Source organism: Artibeus jamaicensis, unplaced genomic scaffold (genome assembly GCF_021234435.1).
Source record: "Artibeus jamaicensis isolate MK-2021 breed Jamaican fruit bat unplaced genomic scaffold, CSHL_Jam_final contig_867, whole genome shotgun sequence".
Taxonomy (NCBI): Eukaryota; Metazoa; Chordata; class Mammalia; order Chiroptera; family Phyllostomidae; genus Artibeus; species Artibeus jamaicensis.
The window spans coordinates 7,006,347-7,024,154 of record NW_026521995.1 but is presented as its reverse complement, the minus strand read 5'-3'; the positions used below and the strand labels follow the sequence as shown (position 1 = coordinate 7,024,154).

General features: G+C 36.9%; 1 protein-coding gene across 1 annotated transcript in view; it reads right to left on the bottom strand.

Moving 5' to 3' along the window:
* MYO3A (myosin IIIA) overlaps positions 1-17,808 on the bottom strand; it is a 201,491-nt gene that overhangs the window by 26,877 nt on the left and 156,806 nt on the right. Inside the window, exons 28-29 of the mRNA XM_037146339.2 lie at positions 14,121-15,027; positions 12,283-12,427 (exon numbers count right to left, since the gene is read on the bottom strand). Of these exons, the coding sequence (XP_037002234.2) occupies positions 12,283-12,427; positions 14,121-15,027 (1,052 nt within the window). The remainder of the gene's footprint in view (positions 1-12,282; positions 12,428-14,120; positions 15,028-17,808) is intronic.

The following is a 17,808-nucleotide window of genomic DNA, read 5'->3' as shown; positions in this document are numbered from 1 at the left end:
GCCTCTTTTGTCAAATATTAATTGACCAGGAAGGCATGGGTTTATTTCTGGGCTCTCTAGTCAATTCTATTGACCTATATGTCTGTCTTTATACCAGTACCGTGCTGTTTTGATTACTATGGCCTTATAGTTTGGTATCAGGTAGCATGATTCCTCCAACTCTGTTCTTCTTTCTCAAGATTGCTGTAGCTATTCGGGGTCTTTTGTAGTTCCATATAAAATTTTGGAATATTTGTTCTAGTTCTGTGAAATATACTATTAGTATATTAATAGGAATTGCATTGAATTTATATATTGCCTTAGTACTATAGACATTTTAATTATCTTAATTCTTCCTAACTATGAACATGGTATATGCTTCCACTTATTTGTATCTTCCTCAATTTCTTCAGTGTTCCATAGTTTTTTGAGTACAGGACTTTTACCTCCTTGGTTAAATTTATTTCTAGGTATTTTATTCTTTTTGAAGCAATTGTGAATGGGATTGTTTTCTTAGTTTCCCTTTCTGATAGTTCATTATTAGTGTATAAAATGCAACTGATTTCTGGGTATTTATATTGTATCCTGTTACTTTAGTAAATTTATATATCACTTCTAGTAGTTCTTTGGTGGAATCTTTAGCATTCTCTATAAATAGTTTCATGTCACCTGCAAATAATGACAGTTTTACTTCTTCTTTTCCAATGTGGATGCCTTTTATTTCTTCTTGTCTGATTGCTTTGGGTAGGACTTCCAATACTATGTTGAATAAAAGTAGTAAAAACAGACATCCCTGTCATGTTCCCAATCTTAAGGGAAATTGTAGCTTTTACTGATTGAATATGATGCTGCCTGTGGGTTTGTCATATATGGCTTTTATTATGTTGAGGTATGTTCACTCTATTCCCGCTTCGCTTAGAATTTTCATCATAAATGGGAGCTGGATTTTATCAAATGATTTTTTAGCATCTATTATATGATCATGTGGCTTTTACCTTCCATTTTGTTATGTGGCGTATCACACTTTTTGATTTGTGGATATGTACCAACTTTGCATCCATGAAATAAGTGCCACTTGATCATGGTGTATTATCTTTTTAATGTATTGCTAGATTCTCTTTGTTAATGTTTTGTTGAGGATTTTAGAATCTATGTTGATCAGGAATATTGGTCTAGAATTTTCTTTCTCTGTAGCATCTTTAAATTTTTTTTATTTATTTACTTTTAGAGAGGGGAAGGGAAGGAGAAAGAGAGGGAGAGAAAATTCAATATGTGGTTGCCTCTCATGCACCTTCTACTGGGGACCTGGCCCACAACCCAGGCATGTGCCCTGACTGGAAATCAAACCAGGACCCTTTGATTTGCAGTCTGGCATTCAATCAACTGAACCACACCAGCCGGGATGTGGAGTGTTTTTACCTGATTTTGGAATTAGGATAATGTTGGCCTCATAAAATGAGCTTGGAGTATTCTCTCCTCTTGAATTTTTTGGAATAGCTTGAGAAGGATAGGTGCCAGTTGTTTTTTGAATGTTTGGTAAAACATGTGAAGCCATTTTGTCCAGGACTTTTTGTTTGTTGAGAATTTTTTGATTGCTACTCCAATTCCACTAGTTGCAAAGTGTCTGTTGAGAATCTGAATCTTCCTGGTTCACTTTTGGAAGACTGTATGTTTTTACCCATTTTGTCTGGACTGTCCAGTTTGTTGGCATATAGTTATTTGTAATATTTTCTTACAATATTTGTATCAGTTGTTACTTTTCCTCATTCATTTCTGATTTTATTTATTTGGGTCCCCCCTATTTTTTTATGAGTCTGGTTAAAGATTTGACTATTTTGTTTATTTTTTCAAAGAACCAGCTTTTGGTTTCACTGATCTTTTGTATTTTTTTAGATTCTGTTTTGTTTATTTCCCCTCTAATCTTTATTATTTCCTTTCTTTTACTCACTTAGGGCTTTGCTTGTTGTTATTTTTCCAGTTCCTTTAAATGTAAAGATTGCTTATTTGAGATTGTTCTTGTTTCTTGAGATAGGCTTTTAATACTATGAATTTCTGTCTTACGTCTGCTTTTTCTGTGTCATACAGATTTTGGCTTGTTGTGTTGTTATTTTCATTTCTTTTAAGGCATCTTTTCTTTCTTTTTAAAAAAATCTTCACTTTAGGACATATTCATTAATTTGTAGAAAGAGAGGAAGGGAGGTAGAGAGAGAGGGAGAGAAACATCAGTGTGAGAGAGAAACATGGAATGGTTGCTTATTGCATGTGCCCTGGGTGAGGACTGAACCCACAACCTAAGTATGTGCTCTGACTGGGAATTGAACCTGTGACGCTTTGGTTATAGGACAATGCTCCATCCAACTGAGCCACACTAGCTAGAGCTTAAAGCAGTTTTTGATTTCTTTGATCTCATTGCTAATCTCCTTATTTAGTAAGATGTTTTTAGCCTCCATGTCTTTCTTTGTGTGTCTTTCAGTTTTTTTCTCATGATTGAGTTCTAGTTTCATATATTATTGGTCAGAGAAAATGCTTGATACGATTTCAATGTTCTTAAATTTATTGAGACTATTGTTTTGTGTCCTAACATGTAGTCTCTCCTAGAAAATGTTCCCTATGCACTTGAAAAGAATGTATATGCTGCTGTTTTGGGATGAAATTATTGAAGAAATCAGTTAAATCCATTTGATCCAGTGTGTCATTTTAGGCCACCTTTTAAAAGATTGCTCCCTTTATCGTTATGTAGTGTTCTTTTTGTCTTGAACTATATCCTTTGCTTTAAAGCATATTTTGTCAGATATAAATATTGCTACTCTAACCTTTCCCCCTTCCTTGCCATTTGTATGAAGTATCTTTCTCCATACCTTTAATTTCTTTCATTCTGAGTTGGGTCTCTAGTAGACAGCATATGTATGGGTCTTGTTTTCTTACCCATTCAGCTATCCTGTGCCTTTTGATTGGAGGATTTAAGCCATTTAAATTTTAAGTGATTACTGATAGGTACATTTTTATTGCCATTTTATTCTTTTAACTACTTTCCTGTTTTCTTCCTCCTCCTCTCCCTCCACTTCCTTTTCTTCCTCCTCCTTCTCCTTCTTAAAGAAGACTCTTTAACATTTCTTGTAATACTGGTTTGTCAGTAACAAAGTCTTTTAGCTCTTTCTTGTCTGGGAAACTCTTTATTTTTTCTTTAATTTTAGATGATATCCTTGCTGGGTAAAGTAGTATCAATTGCAGGTCCTTGCCTTCATCATTCTGAATATTTCATGCCATTCTCTAATGGCTTTAAATATTTCTGTTAAAAAATCAGCTGTAAGTCTTATGGAAGCTTTTAAATGTCTCTTTTCATCTTTAGCCTTTGGCATTTTAATTATGATGTGTCCTGGCATGGGCCTTTGTGGGTTCATTTTTTGGGGGACTCTCTGCACTTCCTGGATTTGTGTGTCTTATTCCTTCACCAGGTTAGGAAGTTTTTGGTCATTCAAACAGGTTGTCAATCTTTTAGTTTTATCACTTCTTCTTATTGCACCTCCCTTTCATATTGTTCCAAAGGTCCCTTAATCTATCCTCATTTTAAAAATTCTTTTTCTTTTTGCTGCTATGATTAGGTGTTTTTTTTCTAGCTTGTCTTCCAAATCAGTTATTCAATCTGCTTCATCCAACCCACTGTTTCTTCCATCATCCAGTGTATTCTTCATTTCTGATCTTTTTTTTTGTGGCTTCTATATAATTTTTCCTGGTGTTGTACTTCTTATAAGTTCCTTGAGCATCCTTATAACTATTGTTTCGAACTCTGTATCTGGTAGATTGCTTGCCTCCATTTCATTTAGCCTTTTCTGGAGATTTCACCCTCATTTATTCACTGGGGGCATGTTTCTTTGTCTCCCCATTTTGGCTGCTTCTTTGTGTTTGTTTCTACGTATCAGGTAGATGTGCTATGACTCCCAGTTTTGGTAGGTTGGCCATATGCAGTAGGTGTCCTGCGGGGCCCAGTGGTGTAGTATTCTTGATCACCACCTGTGCTAGGTGTTTCAGGAACATTTCTTGTGTGGATTATGTGGACTTTCCTGATGTACTCGAGTCTTCACTGCTATTGGCCCATTTATGCCTGGGATCAACTCTCGGGCTGGCTGACAGTGAAGTTTAGACCCAACCACGGTGGGCAAGCTGATGTGCATGTGCTGACCACATGATGAAGAATTTACCTTAGCAGGGTCTGGTGTCTGCCAAGATCCCCCCTTTGGATATGCCACTTGTGAAACATTGGATCCTGCTCTGATGTTGTCTGAAGCTGGCCACTGTGTATGTTGGTTCTGGGATTCTGGTGCAGGCCAATGTCAGATGATTCCTGTGACTGACCCTGGGCTGTACCATCAGCTGTCTTCCCAGAGCTAAAACCCCAGACTCTCCTCACATGACTCTAGCCTAGTCTGCCCTCCCTCCACTGAATCCCAGGGTGAGTATCTGCTAATGAAATTTTGGGCAGTGGCCATTTAATAAGGCACCTGTGTCTCTAGTGAACTCTCTCCTCTCTCCCTGATGGACAGAATCCCTGATGATTTTCACAGCTTGATATTATGTTGGTGCCTTTCACTACTCTGGTGCTCTGGGTTGGTGAGTCTGCCTTGGGACTGAAACCCCATGCTTCTCAGGGGACACCCCCACAGCTGAGATATCCCTGTAGAATCTCAGCCACCACCTGTGGGAGCAGGGCCAGCCCATTTCATGTCTATCCTTCCTAGCAGTCTCAATGTGGCTTCTTCTGTAAATCCTTGGTTATAAGACCTCTCTTAGCTAGTTTTTAGTTAACCAACTAAATTCAGGATGATTGTTTTATAATTTAGTTGTAATTTCAGTTTGGTCCTGGGAGAGTGTAACTTGTTGCCATCTTGGATCTCCCAGTGTATTTCTGTCTTTTCATAATTATTTCTTTTTTCTGGTTTCTCTGGCATTGAATAATATTTGTTTTCCTTTTTTAAAAATTTCTTAAATTACAAAGTTTCAAAATTACTTTCTTTCAGTTAATTAATAAAACATTTAATGATTTAAATTTTCCTATGAATACCAATATGGCTCCATGTCATTCAAAAATTTTAATGTGGTTTTCTTCATTTTTATTATTTTGAAATAATTTATAACTGTAATTTTAATTCCTTCACTTTAGACTATCCCATTGATTTTTAATAGGTGGATTTGTCTGTCACATTTATCTCAATTGCATCAAGGTCAGAAAATGTAATCTAGTTCAATTATGATCCTCAGGAGTTTGCGGACTAGCCCAATATGTCTAATTTATGAGAACAACTTATAAAAACATACTAGAACTTAAAAGAAGTAATTTTCTCTATGTAGTATGAAATTATAAATATATTGTATGTGAATTTACCTGTTGCTTGTGCCATTTTATTAAATAGGCTATGTAATTTCCCTTTGAATTGATGTCATGTAAGTAATATAATGTCAAAACATATAAAGAAAATCTCAGTTCCCAATGCTGATGATATTATTGATCTTTTTGTGCATTATAATAAAAAATTAATGGGAAGATGGGGGGAGTATATTGTTTATGACTTTTCTGTTTCCATGTTAGCTCCACATCCTTTGTAGTTTAAAGTAGATAAACAGTATGGAATAAGGAGAAATAATATGAATGCTAGAAATTTAGCTCTTTCCATCTAAGGTTGCTAGGTCAAGTCTTTTGTCTGAATGAAAGCAGTGTCCTCCCCAGAAATTCATACTTGTAGTGTAAACTTATGTATGGAAAAATGCTTTAAATAATTGGTATTGTTCACCAGAGGTATATTGGGTGGGAAACAATATAAATTCTGTAATCTTTTTACTTTTTACTCTTAATGACAGAAATTATATTCATATAAAATATATAGCCCAACATTATTTGAGCTTCCTAGGTTTCACATAATGTATATAGATACATGTGGAAATATCTTCTTATATAGTTTGCAAAACATATTTCTAGGTGCTTTTACAATGGTAAAATAATAGGCATACCTAAAAAACAAACTGAATCAAAGCTGCAATGAAAATACTAGGGTTATTGCATGAATCTAAATGTCATAAATATTTAGAAATAAATGGAAAATTGCTATTTTTCCCTGACATTTACTCTGAAAGCAACATAAAAGCATTTTCATTATACCTACTGTATGTGTGCATGGCAAAGGACTGCTTTGATTTAGCATTGAATTTACTAATGATATTATGTAAATAAAGCATAGAATTCTAATAGCATCCTTATTTGTTAACTTTGCAACCTATTTAAAAATTGCAGCTTGCTGGATAGTTTTAGCTTCTTTGTAAAAGGAGAGAAAGGGAACATGTTTTTGTGTTACCAGGGTTTATTTGTTCTACAATTAATCTTTTTCTTCTCTTCACAATTGTCAACACAAATTGCCAGGTGTACCATAATTAAGAATAAAACATCCCCCAAACTCTGCACACCATTCATGTAGAAATAATGCAATATTATTGTTTTCTTATAAATACAACAGCACTTACTAGGGTCTATAATCAAATGACCATGCTCTAGTTAAATATAACCTATTTATGTATTTCTCTCAACAAAAATGTAGGTGTCTCTATTAACCAATGTCACTCCAATAAATTCAATTAGAAAAAGAAAATGCAGGTGCAGTTAGCTCTATCAGTTTCAATCATAACAGTTATTATCAAAACAAAGATATAAAATAAGTTGTTCATGCACTTAAATTGTTTTATTTTTAAATTTCATAATTTGCATATTATTTTACTCTTGTCACTTTTGCACTTTTAAACATGTCTCACAGAAAGAGAAACTTTATAAAATAAGGTTACAGCTTGTTTAAATTTCCAAAATTTAACTATCTTCACGTATTTTCCATGTTTTCTAGGGCTTTCATTAAAGTAGGTAAGAATCTTTAATGGGTTACTTTACATAAGCTAGCTAAGGCTTATTCAGTTCTTACAACAGAGTTAGGAGCAGCAGTTATTTGAAGACATCTGTAGATTTTTTGAGAAGCCTAAGATAATTATTATTTGAGATGTCTCTGGTTTATTTTAGTTATAGAGTTGTTTATAAATAAGCTTGATTTTGGCTTTCCAAGTGAAAATTTTCATAGGGAGGTAGGGCTTCATGGGGAGTACCGTCCCTGAAGGACAGTAGTGCAGGATGGCCTGTTGAGCCTGAGCGAGTAGGTTTCATGGCTTGTCACCCAAACCTGTCCCTCCAGGTGAGGGCAGCCGCTTGTACCTCAAGGTTCCAAATTCAGTGTTTAGCAATTCTGACGATCTAAGGACACAGGATTTTTACAGAACATACTATGAGAACTTATCTTTTTACCATAAGGAGTTTTAAAGCAGAAAACATATGAAAATAAATGAATATTCAAAGAATGCAACATTACAATTTTTGTTTGAATAAAAACCAAACTTTCCAATCTTCACTCCACTAGTCACTATACTTTGCTCCAATATAAATCTTGGAGGAAATTAAAGGCTTTTTAGCCAATTAATAAGTACTTATTAGATGTCTACTGTATGATGAATAATGTGTTAGGGTTACAAAAAATGAATACATGGTATGTGACGTGTTCCTGCTTACAAAGAGTTGAAAGTCTTTTTGAAGAAGACTAAACTAACCTGTATGAATTCACTCTGAGGATAAGTACATGCAGACTGTGGTACTGATAATCTACCTCCTTCAAGGAGTGTGCATGTGAATGCCAGTGTGATGTGTGTGACACTGTAGGCGTATAGACGTAAGTAGGAAAACCACTAGGACTAGAGGAATAGGAAGTGGGTGGTGGGAATTCTTGGTTTAAATGTGGTTAGGAGACTGGCAAACCTAGACTGTACTATAAAGGAAACCAGACTCTAAAAATTTAGGATGGAGTTAGCCAGTGGTGAGATAAAACAAGCACAATCAAAGATGCAATAATGGATCTGGAATCATTTCAGGGATTAAATATTGACCAAGTGATATCTGACTCAATTTATGACCTCAGCTTGAATTATTTCAATAATATTTTACCATAAACTTCTATAAAATATTCAAGAAACTTTAAGAAACAGTTTCAGAGATCACTAACATACATGAATATAGACTATATCCAATGGCAAAGCCTAGTCAACATCAGGGGTGAATCTCCATAAAAACAGCACAGTAATTATTTGCATCTATCCCCCCTTCAATTAATAACTCTTTTAATATTTAAAAATCTCTGGGGAATTTAATAATTGTTAACACATAGAAAGTCAACATATATTTCATAATTCTCTTCTTCCTGCTCTGTCAGCATCATTCTGTAGATCTTGAAAGCCCGTCCTCATGGCTTCTGAGGCACTAGGCTCCCTGCATTCTTCCCACCTCTCCTGTTGCTCTTCTTTGCTGGTTCCTTTCTATCTGACCTGTACATGTCCAGATTCTTGCCCTGGGTTCTCTTCTCTTCACCTTACATGGACTTCCTGAATGATCTCATTTACTCATGTCTTCGGTGTGTCCACCCGCCCACCTGGCAGGTTGTCTACACTCTAACAGTTACTTGAAACTATTCACTTTCTCAGTTATCACTTTGTCCAAACCACATCATCTCTTTATGGCCTTCCATGTTTAAAAGCCATAAAATTATATTTATTTATATTCAATACAGTGTAATCAGAATGATCTTTCAAAAATGTAGTTGTCTATGGCAGGGTTAAAATTTACAATGTACAACAATTCAGATGTAATTTGGTTTTTCTAAAACTAGACTCAATATCCACCTCTTAGTGCTCATTTGTATTTTTTAGCATTACATTATTTTTAATGAACCCTAGTTAAACTCAGCGACTGTCAATTTTCTTAGTGTCTGCTCAGTAGATTTTAGGTTTCTAATCTTCCTCTTTCTTTTCCTCCTCTTTTATTCCACATTTAAGTTGGTAGTGGGCGGGGGACTTTTGGAGCTTCATGGCATTAATGGAGATCAGCCACCCACTCTGAAGCTACTCTCGGCTTTTCATCAGCATCTGCCGAGAGTAACTAGTCTTGTCAATGGCATTTATTACATCTCCCAGTGTTTTCCCTTATTCCTTAGTTCTGGGGTGTCAGGTCCATCCAGATCTCTCTGTGTCTTCAGGCCCTCACTCAGGCACTTCCTCTGCTACTCTCAGGGACACAGAACAATTCAGGTGTTTGTCAATTTAGCCTCCGAAAAATGTAGTAAATTATGTAACTTTTCTACATGTGCATGGAACAAAAAGTTCTCTCTCTAACCTGAAGAGTTAAAAAAAGTCACTGAATTACAATTCTCTCCAGAAAAGCTAAAAACTCGTTCTGATTTTTTTTTAGGTTCATTTAAAAATTGGCACATTGAAGAAGAATGCAAACTAATGGATTAAAGATTTAAACATAAGGCCTGAAACTATACAAATCCTAGAAGAAAAACATAGGGAAAAACTCCTTGACATTGGCCTTGGCAATGATTTTTTGGATATAACTCAAAAGCTCAGACAACAAATCAAAAATCAACAAGTAGGACAACCAAACTAAAGAGCCTCTGCGCACTAAAGAAAACCATCAACAGGATAAAAAGAGAACATGTAGAATGGGAGAAAATATTTGTAAGCCATGTATCAGATAAAGGGCTAATATCCAAAGTGTATAAGGAACTCATACAATTCAACAGCAAATAAAAAAAGCAAAACAACAAAAGAACTAGCAACTTGATTAAAAAATTGGCAAGTGATCTGACTCAACATTTTCCAAAAGATAACATATAAATGGCCAACACTACATGAAAAGATTCTCAATATCACTAATCATTAGGGGAATGATATCAAAATTGCAATGAATCACCTCACATCTGTTAGGATCTACTATCAAAAAATTTTTCTCACAAATGAGAAAAATGCTGGCAGGATGTGGAGAAAAGGAAACCATTGCACACTGTTGGTGGAAGTGTAAATTGGGGCAGCCATTATGGAAAATATGTGGAGGTTCTGCCAGAAACTAAAAATAGAACCATCTGATCCTGCAATCCCTCTTCTGGGTCTGTACTTAAAGGAAAGGAAATTAGTACTTTAGAGAGGTATCTGTGTTCATTGCAGCATTATTTACAGTAGCCAAATGTGGAAACAACCTAAATGTCCATCAATGCATAAAGACTGAAATATTGTTTGCCCATGAGAAAGAAGGAAATTCTTCCATTGTGACAACATGGATGAAAATGGAGGACATTATGCTAAGTGAAATAAGCCTGACACAGAAAGAAAGAACAACATGATCTCACAAACATTTAGCATCTAAAAAATCAAATACATCGAAGCAGAGTAGAATAATGGTTACAAGGGGTGAGCAGGTAGAGGAAATGAGATGTTGGTCAAAGGCCACCAGGTTGCAGTTAGATAGGATGAATAAATCTAGAGATCTCACGTACAGCCTGGTGACCACAGTTAATCTCCTATATTGAATACTGGAAACTTGCTAAGAGAGTAGGTTTCAAATGCTTTCATCACACACACATAAAAGACATGTGTGTGAGAAGACATGTTAATCAGCTTGACTATAGTAATCATTTCACTGTGTGTATTGAATCAAATCATCACGTTGTCTTAAATATACAGGGTCTGGCACAAATGATGCTCCTTGTTTATTACAGAATCATAAGCATGTAATTCTGTAACATAACAACATCACAGTCAAGCACACCATACGTGAACATTTTAGGTGAAATGTTCAAACTAAAACTATAATTTATTACATCCACATTATTACCCTACTAACCACACTCAAGCAGGCATTACTTCTGCCAGACCCTGCATACAATTTTTATTAAACACACACATAAGTCCCTGAGGTGTTCAGAAATACACATTATAGCAAAACATCGGTAGCTTCCCCTACATCCCCCTTTCCCACTGAGGACTGGGCGGAGTTGCTTACACAGGGCACACTACCTGGCTGCCCTTGTTTTCCCTATGTGACCAGCGCCTCACTGCCCACATTTACCATGGTTGCCACATCCACAACCTAGAGGGAAGCTGGAGCCCCTCCCTTCCCCTCTGCTCCCATCTGGGCATGGGTGGCAGTTGAACTATTGGGCCTCTGGACTCTTGACTTGTTAAGCTGCTTCTTTAAAGGAAGAGATTCTGGGCCAGTGCCTGAGAGCAGCAGGGGTGGAAAGGGCCCAAATCCACTTTGTGGGCAAGCTTTATATATATTTTTTATTTTTAAAGTTGCATCACAATTCTTGATAATAATGTGTCAAGATAATTGATTGAAACATTAAGAGTTTCCTTCCTTCCACATCAGGCAAATAGTAAGGCTCATTTTAGTATTTTCCTGCCCAAGGGATTTTTACAGAAGCTGCATGAGGTTAGCAGCTCTTCCTGTTTTTGGCAAGAGCCAAACTCATTGCAGAGGTGCTTCCAGGTGTCCTGGAGCAGGTGGTGAGAGAATGGAGGGCTTTGGAGAAAGTAAGGCAGAATGAGTGAGAGAAAATAAACACAGATTCTGTAGGGAGAGAGGTCAGCAGTGCTGTCAGAAGCTGCCCCTGGGGGAGGTGCAGAGAGGACGGCTGTCTGCAGCCTGTGTAGACCAGGTGCGACTCCAGACTTACCAGCTTCTAGGTGCCCCTTGTAGGGATGGAAGCAGTAGGGCCTCCTGCCTTGAAGTGATCATAAGGCCAGCTAGGAGATCAGTGTCCCAACAGTAACTTGTGGGCAAATGACTAGTTGCCACAGGTTCAACCCGATTCTCACCCTGGTGGGTGTATAAGGTTCTAGGGCTTTTGCACATCTTTGGTGAGAAGGTGGCCCCCAAAATACTGAGTCTGAATTCCCTGCCAGTTTAGTGGAAAGTGGGTAGAGTGTGATATAGGTCGATGGAAGGAAATTTAATAATGCACCCGGGTTTGTATATCTGAACAGAGAACGGCACTTTCTACACTCTACTCAAAGTGGCAGACACTGACAAAACAAGTAGATATGTTTCAGTTGCTGGCTTCCTCTTATCAAAACTGTACCCTGCCCTGGTCCCCCCAGCTGTATCCCTTTGTATTCCCTCTGGTGTCATATGCCAAGTTCTAGTTAAAGTATATACAAAAGAAAAAAGAAAAAACAAGAGAGAGGAGAATAAAGCGAGAGAAAGTATGTGGAACATTCATGAAAAGTATGCATCTACTTATAAAAAATGAATGGAATGAAGGTTCTCTCCAAGGCAGTTTCAACAGTCACTTTAGACTTCCCATAAAATAAATGCGGGAAACTAAGAAGCAGATAGAGGGGAGTATCTGGTATTGCCTTTCCTTCAGTAAGTTCGATCTACTGATTTTTTACCTGAGAAGTACTGCGGAGAAGAAACTCGTCTATTAATTGGCTTATGAGGATAGACACCCAGATAAAGAGGCTTCAGTTGCTGTGACAAAATCATTTCATTCAGTTTTTTCTGCAGAATGAAATATTCTTCAGATAACTTTGATATCTAAAAAGAAGGTCAGATATCAGATTAAATCAAGGAAAAGAATCAGAGAGTTCACAGGTACACTGGGGTCTAATAAATTCCTGATCAGCAGCCCCTGGGATGCTCCGGAACTTCTTTTTCAGGACACACCCTGACCCTGTACCAAGGACTGATAAGGCAGTCACCTGACAAACATGCACTCCCTGTGTTAAGTGACCATATTCCATTTACAAGTGCCAGTCATGGCACGCTACATGAAGCATTCTATCCTGATCAGCCCCTCCCTGGGGTTCCTAAGAGGTGGCTTCTGTCCTTACCATTGTGTTGCGATCCCCTTGCTGCTGTTAGCTGGAGGTGCTCCTCTGCTGACTGACTGTCCTCCTTCCTTTCTGGTTTCCTTTGCCTGACTTCAGGGGTGCTCTCTCCTGGCTCCTCTCCTTCCACCTGGCCCCTCTGCCTCTGTCTTTTCTGTTCACAAGGCTGTCCTGCTACATTGAACGTGGAGACCCTGTTTTTCCTGCCTTTATCTTTGTCCCTGGGGAGCACTGAACCTGCCCCGGGGCCTTATCAGCCACTGTGGGTAGATGACTGGGTCACTCTACACCTCCTCAATATTTCAGTTGCAAGTCATGCCAGGGTTCTAACCCTGAACTCGGTCTTTAGAGTGAACAAATTATGCACCAAGGGAAAAAAAGGACTGCTTAAAAAATAGGGCAGGAAAAGGCTAGTTATTAAATAAATCAATGGCATATCCTACTAACAGCTAAAATCAGGAGGTGTTTGGGCCTCACCTGTAATACTCAGGGGGTGTCCAAGGGCAGTTTACTGTGCTTTCTCATGGGCTCAGCCACCATCAGACAAAAAGGCAGAATTTAGGGACTTGGCCGTATTAGCTGATACTTCTTTGAACTAACCATTATGATACCTCTTCTATGATTTCATACACTATTGACTATCCTGGTAGTATATATTCATTTATAATATGCATTTTAGAGGTTATCTAGTTAAAATCCTTCACTTTACAAGAGAATATAAAGGTGCTGATACACACATTGATTTTCTTAAGGCCAAATACCTAGAGAGAGCAGGAGCTGGAAGCGGCCTTTACAGGAACCAGTCCCTGTGGTCCCTCCACAGTACTGAGTTTTCTGAGTTCTATGTGCACCGTGAGAAGCCCTAACTCTGATTACTCCCTTCTAGAAACAACTGAGACACGCCAACAAGTGGCATGATGTGTTCTCCAAGAGGGAGTTTTTCTTGCTGGTTTTTCTTTTTGGTTCCTCACTGTCATGATGTAACATGAAGACTTTCGACCTCATTGCCTCTGTGCCTCAGTTTGGCCACACATCTGATTTCCACACCTGATTATGTGGTCTCAAGATCTCAGGCAAAAAAGCATAGACTTTAAAAAATTTAGAAAACTTAAAAAAACTATAATTAAAGATCTCAGATACATAGAAACTGACATTGTCAAACACCAGCATTTTTAAGCTGTATAAACCAATGACTAGTCTCCCTGCAACAAATGATTTTTTATCATATTTTATCATAGCAAATTGTTTCAAATTTATGGCAATTTGGATAGCACATCTCTTGAGAGATTTTATTAAAAGGATTAGTCTCATAAAAACAGATAAATGAGCTATGGTTTAATTCAGTTATTGTGTAGTTCCAAGAGATTTGTACTAGTAAATAAATTTGTTTACTTACATACCTGTTTTGAAAACATCGCCAAATCACATGCTTCTTTTTCTGCAATTGCTTTTGCGTCTTTATCGTTCCTCATCTTGATATTACAGAATTCCTCATGTTTTGTGGAATGGGAGTACAAATTGTGAGTATTTCTTTCTACTTCTGTCGTTGTTGAAATAGTCTTTTGATTTTTAAAAGAAGACCTCCTGTCCTTCCTTAACTGCTGCCTTCTCTTGTAGCCCCGGTATTTGCTCTGAATGAACACTGCTGCTTTATCTTCTTCATCCTGGGCTTGTGCTGATGGTTCCACTTGACTCTCTTTGGCCATCTCCTGCCTCAGGTGGCTTCTCTGTGGGCTGTACATGGATGCATTCTGGGTGACCACAGATGTATTCTTTTCTTTTTCCTTGCTGTCTGCATTTTGATAAACTGACCTTGGGCTAAGACTTGGCTGCAAAGTTTTTTTGAAAGAAGACTGCTTAATTTCATTCTCAGCTAGCCAAAATCCTGGGTATTTTGGCCTTTCTGACATGACCTTCCTTTCCAGATATGCTGCTTTTGAGTCTTCAAAATTCCTTTCCTCTGTATAGCTCTGATAGTAATTCTGGATCACAATTTCTTCCTTCTCCTCTTTGCTTATTTTACTGTTCTCTTCCAGGTCTTTCATATACTTCTGTTTGGGGTTTACTTCTGCCCAAGAATCCCCCACCAAATACAGTTCTTGCTTAGTCTCTTCCCCGTACACATTATTTAATTTTTTCTGAGTTTGATATCCTCTGTTTTTACTTTCGACAGTGTTAGTGGCTTCCTCTTCAGCTTTGAAAGTGGAAGTCTTCACTACAGATGTACTCCCTTTATTATTTGGAGTTGGACTGACCCTTTCATTAGCAGAGGCTGCATTTTCTGTCTGTTTTTTCAAAAAAGCTTCCCTGTGTAAAACATATTGCATCTGAATATATATGATACTAAATTGGAGCTTATTACTTTTTTGGCAATAGCTACATGCTACATAATGTTGGAAGAAAGGCAAAAGAGGAAAAAACCCATCAAAATAAAAACTTACCAAGTCACATCCCAAAATGTTATTTTTAGTGACAATTGTAATGGCTACTGAAGCAATGGTAAGACTGGTTTAAACTCAGTGAGAAATAGCCTAGTATATTTTCACTTTCTGAGGGTGGTATCAAAATCTTAGAAATTTAATTACTTCAAAAATGTTCTTTTCAAACCAGAGTACCTGCAGTGAGGAGACAGTGTGAAACATGTATCTAGATTTAAGACTAGTAAGCAGGGTTTGTTGACTAGGCTGATGTGCTAAATTTTAATAAGCTCTAAATCTATTGGTCGCTGGAAAAACCTTACAAAATTAAAGGAAAAGCAATGTCCCTGTTACATCTCATAATCATATAATATGTTAGAAAAAATTTTACACATTACTTTTCCAATATCCTTCCAACATCATTTCCCCTTAAATTGAAGGTAAGATCTTTTCTATAACTTTCTTTTTTGTAAGGGCAAAACTCTCAAGATCTTTATCTTTGATCAAGATCAAAGATAGTTAAATGGCTATGAAAAAAAAGTCATAACCTGACACCTTGATATACTACTTGGGGACTTTTCCCCAAAACTTTTCATTTTGTCCGTGGGAAGCCATGGGAGAGTTTTGGTCTTTTGGAACTATTTGTAAAGAAGGGCTTTCTTTGAGCCAAACTTGGAGAAAGCTATTGGGGCTCTATTTTCCTAATTCCACTGGCCACTTCTAAAGCTAACCATGGTATCCTCAGGCTTGTATAGGAGACATAACAGAATCCTCATTATTCTGCCAAGGATCAGAGAACTAGGTGGAGAATCGAGGACCCCATAATTTTATGAATGGCTAAGATAATACCCTCCCCTCAGAATGCTTATATTAAATATAAGCAAAATGCAATTAATGAGAGAAAATGATCAAACTATCTTACAAAGTGATAGCAATCAAAACAGTATGGTATTTTCATAAAATAAACACATAGATCAATAGAACATAGCAGACAACCTGACAATAAACACATAAATTTATGGTCAATAGATTTATGACAAAGAAGCCAAGAATATAAAATGGGATAAGGTAGGCTTTTAAAAAATAGTGCCTGGGAAACTGAACAGCCACATGCTAAATACTCAAACTGGACTCCCATCTTATGCCATACACAAAAATCAACTCAAAGTGGATTAAAGATATGAACATAAGATTTGATACCATAAAACTCCTAGAAGAAAACAGGTGGTAATTTTTTTGACATCAATCTTGGCAATGATTTTTTTTTGATCTGACACCAAAAGCACAGGCAGCAAAAGCAAAAATCAAATAGTGGACAAGATCAAATGAAAAAACCTTCTGCACAGCAAAGGAAACTATTAACACAATGAAAAGGCAACCTGCCAAATGGGAGAAAATACTTTCAATCATGTATATGATAAGGGGTTAATAACCAAAAAACATAAAGAACTCATTACAACTTATTAGCAAAACCCCCCAAACACCCTAATTAAAAAATGGCCAAATCTGAATAGACATTGTTTCAAAAAGGAAGTATAAATGGCCAGCAAATAGGTACATGAAAAGGTGCTCAACTATATTGATCATCAGGGAAATCCAAACCAAAACCACAATCAGATAATACCTCACACCTGTTAAAATGGCTACTATTAAACAGACAAGAGATAAGTATTGGTGAAGATGTGGAGAAAAGAAAATAATTGTGTGCTATTAATGGGAATATAAATTCTACAGCCACCAGGGAAGTTACTAAAAAAATTAAAAATAGAACCATCACATAATCCAGTAATACCTCTTCTGGGTATTTACTGAAAGAAAATGAAACCATTGTCTTGAAGAGATATCTGCACTCTCATGTTTACTGAACTATTATTCACAACAGACAAGATAGGGAAATAACCTAAATGTCCATCAGTGGATGATTGCCATATGTATACAACGGAGTATATTAATTAGCCATAAGAAAGCCGGAAACCCTGCCATCTGTGACAGCATGGATGGACCTTGAGGGAATTATGCTAAGTGAAATAAACCAAACAGAGAAAGACAAATACTGCATGGTATCACTTATATGTGAATCTAAAAACAGAAAAAGTCAAACTCATAGAACAGAGAATAGAAAAGTGGTTGCTAGGGTCAGGAGGTGGGGAAAACAGGGAGAGGTTGGTAAAAGGATACAGACTTTCGGCTATAACATGAATGTCAGAGTGAATGTAAAACATGCTAACTATAGTTGATAATGCTGTAGGGTGTAATTAAATTTTGCTAAGAGCGTAGAACTTCAGTATTCTCATCTAGTAGAGAAAAAATAGAAAATGAAGTGGGGTGATGAATGCATTGTATAACTAGATGGGGGGGTCCTTTCACAATGTATACACATATAAAGTTATCATGATGTACACTTCAAATATCTTACAATTTTATATGTCAGTTATACTTCAATAAAGCTGAATTTAAAAAAATGAGCATTTTAAAGATTTAATACATAGCATTGTGACTGTCAATGCTCTATTATATACTTGAGAGTTGATAAGAGAGCAGTTTTAAATGTTCTCATGACACACAATTGTAATTATTGAGATTATGGAGATGTTAACTGGCCCTACGGTGATTCTTCCACAATGCAATATGTATCAAATCATCATGCTGTTCACCTTAAATTCATGCAATG